Below are 9728 nucleotides of genomic sequence, written 5' to 3' on the forward strand. Positions count from 1 at the left end.
AAAAAAAAAAAAAACAAGCCGCATAAGACGTGCGCAAGAGGGAGGGGGCGTGAAGGTAGAGGAAGGGGGGGGGGCTATGAGAGGTGGTGCTGGTGCGTATGTGCGAAGCGTGTCCGTAACCCCAACACGAACTAGAACGCTTTGGGCCACACGGTGATGCGTCGGCGACCACTCGGACGACATCAGCGCGACGAATGCGGGGCAGGAAGAGGGAAGGCAAACGGGAATGTGTGTGTATATGTGTGCGAGTGGTCTTTCTCGGCTGCCGCACCGCTGCCGCCTCTCACTCTCCACCCCCATTCGCTTCCAGGTCTCCTCGACGCCAAACATGCAGACCCGCGCACACTCAAACGTGTCGTTCTCTGTCGTCTCAATGTGCCTCTCTGCATCTTCGTCTACGCCTCTCTCTGCACCATCCCTCGCCCCCCACTGCACCAGCCAGACTCCCGAACAGCTGCACTCGGCTTGAAGGAGGGCACAGATTTGGGGTGCCGGCCCAAGCGTGTGCACGCCGTGTATCTGTTTCTCGGTCTCTCTGTGTCTGTGTGTAAACACAGATGGGAAAGAAGAGAAAACAGAAGGAACACGGCGGCAGCGGGTGCATCTCGCCCAAGTCGCTACTGTGTTCACCATCTACCGGGCGCGTATGTGTGTCGCATCGCTTAATGAGTTCTGGTGTCTTTGATCGTTAAGTATACCGTTGAATTCTTCGCTTTTCCCGTCTTGGAAGGTACATGTGGGTGCGCGCGTGTGTGCGGAGCATCTGCATGTGTTGCATGCGTGCGCATGGAACTCGAGCACCTACATACACACACACACACACACACACACCACACGCACGCACACACGCGCACATGGAGAGGGAGAGAGAGAGAGACCCGCTTTTCTTCTTAGGTCAAAACCAAAGGAAACCACGCCAGCAGCGTCTGACGAGCGACTGCGTCGCTCTTATCGTCTACGCTAAGGGTGCGAGGTAGAGGTGTGTGTGTGTGTGTGTGTGTGTGTGTATGCTTGTGGGAGGGGAGGGGGTGACGTGGGGGTTGCGGGAACAGAGGACAATGCTCGCTCTCTCCAGAGTTGCGTTCTGGTGTCTTGCAAAGGAGATGCTCACGTTAAATTTTTTTTTCTGCTGGACGTTGCGGTTCTCCGTTTTCTGGCTTCCGTTCAGGTGGATATTCAGCTACAAAAGAAACGTACAGGCGCAACGCGCACACAACACATCGCCGTCATCATCGGTGGCGCATCCCATTCCCACATTGGAGCCGGAGGGAGAGCAAGAGGGGCACGGGGAGAGGGGGGGGCAAGGCGAAGATAAGCCCGATATTCGCCTGATGTTTTTTTTTTTCTCGTATATCGAACAACTTTTGTGCTGGGGATATTGTTGCCCTTTCGTCATTCTCTCGCTCTCTAGCTGCTGCGCTCTGCCTCACTCGTCAGCTACACGCACGCACGCTTGACGGGGGGGGGGGAAGCGAGCACAGGAGAGAGAGGCGAATGGGGAGCGACCGAAGGCAAGGGCTTTTGAGTTTTTTTTTTTGTGTGTGGGATGTGTGCGCATGTGCGGTTTACATGTGCCACTCTTCAACGAAGGGTAGAGGAGAGAGCGGCGGGGCGGGGCGTGTGGTGTGTGTGGAAGGGCGAGAGGAGGACTACAGCACCACAGTGCGGCACATACACTACGCCTTCTCTGTACTTCCAACGCGCCACACCCACCTCGCTCTCTCCTTCCCTCTTTTGCACGCGCACTATGTGCAAAGGCATCCCAAAGCCAGGCAAGAGAACATATAAGGAGAGCGAGAGGAGTCGCACTGAGGCAAACATGAAGAGCCGATAAAGACGCAGACGAACAAGCGGGGGAAGGGGAGGGAAAGAGAGACGGAAGGATACGCACGCACGCACACACACACACACACACATAAACCTACGCATACAACCAACACACATACACACAACTATATATATATATTAGCACACAGACGGGAAGGGGGACGCTTACTGGCAGACGGGAGCGGCAACAACAGGATACAACGTGGTGTGCAGAGAGGTCCCTCTCAGCGCAGACAAATAAAATCAACTGCGTACCCATGGATAGAGGTGTGGTTGACCACCCATGTGCGGGTGTAGGCGGGTGTGAGGCAAAGCATGGGGAGCACACGCCAGTGCGTGCACAGCGCCTTACCCCTCTCTATCTTCTGCTGTCCCCCCCCCCTGTGCTCTATGCAGGCGGCTATGTCATCGCTGCTTGGCTTCCTGTAGATTCCCTAGAAGACTTGTTGCCGACTAGAGTAAGCACACTCACACACACGCACATGCACGCATACGCTTTAGCTGAGTACGCGCTTGGCAGCGGCCATGACGTCGGCCACCTGCGGCTGCGAGGCCATCTCGATATCCTTGCTGTACGGTGTCGGACAGTCGGCGCACGACACGCGCTCGATCGGGGCATCGAGGTAGTCGAACGTGTCGCTCTCCATGACACAGGCGCAGATCTCAGCACCAATGTTGCACACAGGGAAGGACTCATCGACTGTGACTGCACGGTGCGTCTTCTTGATGGAGCTGAGGATGGTGTGACGGTCGAGCGGGCGCAGGGAGCGAAGGTTGATCACCTCCGCCTGCACACCCTCTGCGGCGAGCTTCTCAGCCGCCTTCAAGCACAGATCCACACCGCGAGAGAAGCCGATGAGGGTAATGTCCTTGCCCTCGCGCTCAATCTTCGCCTTGCCGAACGGGATCACAAAGTTCTTGTCCGCTACCTCGTCTGTGACGGGAAAGGACTCGCTGTACAGCAGCTCGTGCTCGAGCACCACCACGGCGTTGTCGTCGCGGATGGCCGCCTTGATCATGCCGCGGGCATCCTCGCAGTTGTACGGCGCAATTACCTTCAGGCCGGGCACGGACGCGTACCACGGGCCGAAGCACTGACTATGCTGGGCACCTACACCAGCCGACGCACCGTTGGGACCGCGAAAGACTATGGGGCACTTCATCTGGCCACCAGACATATACAGGCTCTTGCCGGCCGAGTTGACAATCTGATCAATAGCCTGCATGGCGAAGTTGAAGGTCATGAACTCGCACACGGGGCGCAGGCCACTGAGAGCGGCGCCAACGGCCATGCCGGCGAAGCCGTGCTCTGTGATGGGCATGTCGATGATGCGGTCCTTGCCATACTTGTCCACAAGGCCCTTGGTCACCTTGTAGGCACCCTGGTATTGACCGACCTCCTCACCAATCACGAAGACCTTCTCTTCGCGGGCGAGCTCCTCGTCGAGGGCCGAGTGGATCGCATCGCGCACCGTCATGTTGGTTGTGGCGCAGCGCGCCGCCATGGCGGCGGACGCAGAGAACAGAGCTCTGGAGGCGAAGCGGCGCATGACGTTCTGTGTGCGTGCGTCGTTTGGGTAAAGGAGGGAGGGGCCGAGGGCGGCTTCTGTCGGTGATTTGGCGATGATGATTATTATCGATTAGTGCTACGAAGGAGATGTATGAGAGAAAGCAACGAAGGGGGGAGGGAGTATGTGCGTGCTTGTGTGCGCTTGTGTAAACTGTGCGTGTATGTGCTTGTAATATGCGAAATCGATGGAGAGTAAGAGAGTGTAAGTGCGCGAGACGATTTGAGCGAGCATGGCACGACGTCAGGATGGCGATCACTGATGGACATGCGCCTGGAACCGCCGAGCATGAGGGAAAGGCTGCTTGTGCGCGTTTGAGGGCGCGCCTGCGGCAAAGCTGGGCAAGGAGGGGGAGGGAAGAGTGCGAAGCGAGAGAGGGGTGCACAAAGTCGACACATCTCTCATCACCATTCCGCTGCTGCTGGTTGCGGTCGCCCTTTCTGTACGCTCATGCTCCCCCCTCTCTCCCTCTGCTCCATCTCCCATTCCCTAACCTCCTCCATCAGCTTCGTTAGCCCTCCCACGGCCGTGTCCTCCCGTTGTCTTTTGCATCGCCTATGTCATCCAAGCCCCACCAGCGCTTGCGCATGGGTGCGCGCGCGTGTGCAGCCCCCCTCACCCCACGCTTTCTGTGCTTCCTTTGGCAGAGGGCATATTCAAGCCACGACAGACCGAGAGGGAGCGGGGATAGATGGAGGCGAGGCGCTTGCCACACACGACAGCAGGGTCGGAGGGAGGGAAGCTGCCCGCCGTGCTGCAGAATCGCCTGCATTGGCTTCCATCTTCAGCGCCTCTCTACCTCCCGAACCGCCCGTCATCTCGCTTCGTGCTTATTCGTTCACTCAAGATGAACAACCAAACAGCTACCCAACCACCCGAGCACCGCTCACCGTTTACTCGGCGTTCCGAAGCTTCTCAAGAGACGCCTCCCGGCACACATACACCCACCCGCACATTACACACGAGAGCCGCCTTCCACAGCACCACTTGCGTCCCCCCGCCCGTGTACAGGGCGGCTCCCTGTACTGCTGCTCAGCGACGTGGGCGCTTGAAGTCGGCACGATACCGCTTGCTGTCCTTCGTTCGAGGCTTTTGCCACGGTTTCTCGTCACCATCGCCACCACCACGGTCGTCGCGGCTCTTCTTGCGGTCCTTCTCGTTGCGCTGCTCTCTCTCTCGACGGTCTCCGCGCTTTCTCCGGCCGCTGCTGCTACGTTCCACTGGCGCGGCGGCGGCGGACGAGGCGGTCGTGGGGCCTTCTGCCGCTCTCGCCGCGGGAGAAGAGGAGGACGATGGCCGTGGGTGAAGGGTAAAGAGACAGTGAACGTCATCGGCGACGCCGCAGTCGGTGCGTGCCGCGCTTTTCTCCACGACTGCCAGCTGCTGCGCGATGATGTCCATGACGGCACCCCTGCGCCGGGCCTTAAGCTTCTCTACGGTGCTGCGCAGCTTCTCCACCATGCTGCGCACGAGCGACAGCGGATCACCGAGGTGCTGCAACACCAGCACGATCTTCCACTCGTCAAGAATACCGTTTCGCAGCGCAATCTTCTGTACAGCCATGATGACGTCGCCGCACATATGCTGCACCATGCGGAACGCGTCTGCCTCCGTGTCGGAAAAGCAGCGATAATATACGCGCGCTGCACTGGCTTCGATCAAGAAACTCTTCTTGTACGGCAGCACAATATCTTGCAGGACACACCGCAGACAACACACGGAGGACAGCGCTTCGGTGCGGGTGCACTCAGCTAGAGAGTTCGCGAGCGTGAAGAAGAAGCGCTGACACATGCGCTGCCGCTCTTGCACACTCATCGTGATGGGCAGATGCGCGTCGCTCAGAACGTGCAGGAGATGACCGAGCGTGGCGGCGCTGACAGCGCCGTCCACCGGCGAGATACGCGCACGCTGAACGAGGGCCTCGTGCATCTGATCGAGATAGTCACGCAGTGTGGCTGACTTAAGGACGGCTCCTGCAGCGTCGGCGGAGCTGGTGGTCGTGGTCGTCGTAATCGTCGCCTCCTTCGTGTCCTCGGCGGATGCGACAGTCGTGGCGTTCTCGTTTTCTGACGCTTCGCGTTGCTGTTGCAGCAACAGCAACGCGCGCAGGTCACCGCGGACTGCCTCTCGCAATTCGTGCACCGCCACGGCCATGTCTGGCGCACCCTCCCTTTTCAGCTGCTCCACCATCGCGCGGATTCCGAGGAGCGTCTTCGTTGGCGCGTGCGACCCGCACTGAACGGAGAACTCCCGCAGGAGTCGCTTCGCGGCCGTCTGCACACGTGCAGCGGAGTCCACCTCCTCGTACGTGCAGGCCCAGAACCAGGAGAGCCAGCGGTGGCTGCTGCGCAGCTGCTGCTGCGCGGGTGGCGGATACGCAACACCGGGCGAGCTCACAGCTTCGGCGCTCTCTGTGCTGGCGACGGCGCCTTCTGATTCAGCAGCCTCCGCCACATTGCTGCCCAGCTGCACCTTGACACGATCTCGTAGAGAGAGAAGAAAAGGATGCGCTACAACGTGGGGCGACAATAACGCCACCGACGTCGGGCGCGGATAGCACAGATGCTGAATCACCGTCGCCGCCGCCTCCGCAGACAGCGACGATGACGACACGCTCATCTGTAGCGCACACCAGCGACACATACCGAAGAACACAGACGTCATCACATCAATCGCCAGGCTGCACGTCCAGAGCAGCCCCGACGCCATCTTGGCGCTCTCGTGAGGCTCTGCAAACCGCCCGTTCGCCACCGCTGCCGCCTCCTGCAGAATGGCCAGGAATGGGGCAGAAGACGTGGAGATGGCGGCAGGCGCTGCCGTGACAAGCTCGCACAGATACCGCTGAGCAGCCCTGTGCGCGTGCCATGCCGACTCCGCCACTGGGGTGTCTTCGGCTCGCCAGAAGTACAGCCGCGGCAGCTCCCATGCATAGGCCATTGCACAGCCGGAGGGATATTTGGCTGTCAGCGCAAGACTCACGTCCACGTCCTCCGCGGTGGCGTAGTCGAGAGCCATAGCACGCAGCGGCGGCACAAAGAAGGCGGCGAGGCCGTGGCACTGCTGCTTGACAATGTGATGGCGCAGGTACTCGATTATAGTACACCCACCCTCGCCGAGAAACGTTGCCAGCGCAGCGCGCAGGCGAGGTAGCACCGTGGATGGCAGCGTTCGGAAGACGGCTGCAAAGAACATGAGGAGCTCGCTTGTGGCCACCTCGTCACCGGTGTTGCGCATGCGTGCGACGCAGGCCTCATCCAGCGCTGCGCCGAAGAAGCTCGCGAGCGTTGCGGGGAGGGCGCGAGGTGATGCCCACATTCGCGCGACATCACCGTCCGCCGCCTCTTCTACGGCCGTGCTGTCGCCGGCGAGTTCCGGAAAGCGGTCCAGCACGTACTGCATGGCCTGATCCAGGCATGAAAAGACTCGGTAATGGCGAGGAAAGTACAGCTCGACGAGCTGCACCGCAGACAGCAGCTCATCCGTCAGAGCGTTGACACGCGTGGCGCTGGTGGTGGTGGCGGCGTCGCTGCTGGGCGACTGCGTGGAGAGGTCGGCGTCGGAGGCGTCTGGCGTGGCGCCAGGATCCCCTGCGCCGCCTTTTTCACGCACCACCGCGTCAACACGGACACCCAGCGCCACACTGCCCACTCTGAGAAGCAGCTGAAACACGCACTCCTGCATCACTGACAGCGGCTGCTGAAGTGCGGCGAAGGCAAGCGGAAGAAGACTGTGGGACCCCGTGCTGTGGGATTGGAGATCCGTTCCAGCTGCGGCGGCTTGCCCAGGCACATGCGCACCCGTTGAGGGGTAGCTGAGGCACCCCATCACACGAGAGAAACACGCCGTGGCAAATGTGCAGTCCCGCGCGTGGCGGTGGTGCACGCGCATCTGCCGACGTGCCCCACAGGTGGTGTGCGTGAAGAGAGCGTAGCCGCCGTCCTGAGTAGCGTGCGTGACGCGGTGCAGCTCACGGACGCAGCTTTTCCATGCCTCCAACGAAAGCGGCGTCTGCTTCTCAGCAGGCGGCGCGGAGTCGTCCGGCGGAGGCGTGAAGAAAAAGTTCGTGAGGAAGGCCGCGTACGGGGCTATCAGGAGCGTCGTCTCGCCGTAGGTGCTGAGGACGAGCGTGAAAGCCATGGCCTGCTTGCGCAGCCCCATCCAAGCCTCCTCGACCTCTGCGAGGCGGCTTGTGTCGTTGCCACTGGTGGGACCGTCAGCTCCCTGCTGCTGCTGCTTTTCTCCCTCGACATTGCCCTCTTCTTCCATACGCGGCGCCGCCGCAGCCACGGACATGCGTGCGTGCCGCGCCATGTGCTGGCAGGCGACCCACCAGCGGCTCATCAGCCGAAGAAGTTGCTCGCATACCTTGTAGGAGGTAAGGACGAGCAGAGGGGCCACGCTGTAGTCCACCTTGATTGGCATTTCTGACTGTTGCGGCTGTGCCCGCAGCGCCGGCGGGAGCGGAACGGCAGCATAGGTGATCGTACAGTCGTCCTCACCCACCTCCGTGACGTTGTCGTCGCTGTAGAGCTGCATGTCGATGATGGCCTTCAACACATCACCGGCGTAGCGAATGTGCGCCGCCGCCGCCGCCGCCACTGCATCCGAGCTGGCCACACCAGCAGCAGCATACTCAGACTGTACGACCGCGGCCTGCACGAAGCTTCGAAGCTGATCACTGAACTCTGAGTGCACCTTGCGCGTGAAACAGGGCAGGTATTCCTCCTGCTCTGAGGAAACAAGCTGCAGTCCTGACCCTTGCACGAAGGCACCGATGTAGCTCACAAGGCAGAGAGCAGGTGAAGGAATCAGCGGAGCTGATGTAGACGCCAAGGCGACCTCCTCTTGCTCGGTAACATCATCATGAGCACGCTGCTGCTGTTGATAAGAAGCGCGCAGGTACAGCGGCAACATACCAGTGAGCCAGTCGCCGATGTGAGTGCCTGTAGCAGCTACGGCGCGGCGATGCTGACCGCGGCGGGACTTTGTCGCCTCTTCTTCCACGTGTGGCGATGCCGCCGCCGCGCCAGCGGTCGCAAAACTCAGAACATGAGTGAGAAGACTGTCCAGCAGCAGTGACAGAGCGCGGGCTGCCGGCGCCACGTCTGCCGTCTTGGATCTCCCCCGGCCTTGTACGTCCGCACTGCATTCTTCCTCACCGGCTACGGCGTTGCTTGTGCCTGCACCCGTCTCTGTGGCGCCGCGGGCGCCGTCTGTGAATCCTTGCAGGACTGCCTTGAAGAAGGCGAGGTAGATCTGCTGCTGGAGCGCACGCAGGCGGCGGGCCTGAACGGCGTCGACGTGGGCGGTTGGCATGACCTTGGCACCGCTTCTTGCCACCCCCGCCGCCGATGCCGGCGTCGTATCATCGGCGGCCTGCTCTGCCTGCTCGGCGGCGCGCTCCTCCCAGGCCCGGGCCATGCACTTCCGGAGCTGCGTGAGAAGGGGCAGGAGGACGCCATCCCACTTCATTTGTTGGTAGAGGCCGCAGGTGCCAACGTCCCTGTTGTGCTGGGACACGCTGTCGGCACTGCCCTTCCTCGCGGGGTGCACTTCCCCAATCAGGGCCAGGAGGTCATTCTTGTAGGCGAGAACGTGGTTTGCTGTCTGCTTGGCGATGACGGAGAGGCAGCTGGCGGCGGCGTCGTCGGCCGTGGCGTCGAGAGGCTCTGCCTCTTCAACAATGCTGCGGTGTGACCACCACCACGGCGCCAGATCGCTCGAGGACGCTTGCCCTGCTTCCATGCTATCACTTCCCGCTTGGCGTTTGGGATGTGTGGATGCTCTGTATGCGCGTGCGCGGCTTGTGCTGCCGCTTCTTCCTTTTAGAAGGCTCTCTTCGCTGTATCCGCCCCGTCTGTGCTTGTGTGCGTTCTCCCTGTACGGGTGGGCGTGGATTGCGCACAATTTGTGTGTAAGCGTGTGGCGAGCGAGACAGAGAGACCGACCGACAGACAGATGCGGACGGGGCGGGCAGACAGATGCAAGGATGGCAGAGCGGTCGCAGTGAGGAGGTCTCCGCGAGACCACAAGACGGTATCGTTATCGGCACACATACACACAATACCACTCCATCTCACCCGATATATGTGCGTGCATGTATTTTTACGCCCACTCCGTCATCCCCGGATGACAGGTGTGGCGGGCACGCGCCCCTCTCAGTGCGTCGTATCTCAGGGCCCCGGGCGCCCCCACCCCCATCTCTCTATCTGTGCGGAGGGCCAAGCAGCCCCCCTCCTCCTCCTCCTGTTCCTGCTGAATGCCGAGCTACTGGTGGTGGTGACAGAGTCAAGCGCTTACGACGTGGGGAGGTCAGGGCGGTTTACTGCTACG

At 60.8% G+C, this 9728-nt stretch overlaps 2 protein-coding genes across 2 annotated transcripts; both read right to left on the reverse strand.

Annotated features, from left to right (window-relative positions):
• Positions 1-2324: 2324 nt before the first annotated feature.
• On the reverse strand, positions 2325-3377 carry LDBPK_251790 (pyruvate dehydrogenase E1 beta subunit, putative; the record flags this gene model as incomplete). The annotated part of the gene is made up of 1 exon (XM_003861461.1): positions 2325-3377. The coding sequence occupies one exon, from the start codon at positions 3375-3377 to the stop codon at positions 2325-2327; it is 1053 nt and encodes a 350-aa protein (XP_003861509.1).
• Positions 3378-4427: 1050 nt separating this feature from the next.
• LDBPK_251800 (hypothetical protein, conserved) lies at positions 4428-9140 on the reverse strand (the record flags this gene model as incomplete). The annotated part of the gene is made up of 1 exon (XM_003861462.1): positions 4428-9140. The coding sequence occupies one exon, from the start codon at positions 9138-9140 to the stop codon at positions 4428-4430; it is 4713 nt and encodes a 1570-aa protein (XP_003861510.1).
• Between the last annotated feature and the right edge of the window lie 588 nt (positions 9141-9728).

The sequence above is a fragment of the Leishmania donovani genome, chromosome 25, assembly GCF_000227135.1.
Source record: "Leishmania donovani BPK282A1 complete genome, chromosome 25".
Taxonomy (NCBI): Eukaryota; Euglenozoa; class Kinetoplastea; order Trypanosomatida; family Trypanosomatidae; genus Leishmania; species Leishmania donovani.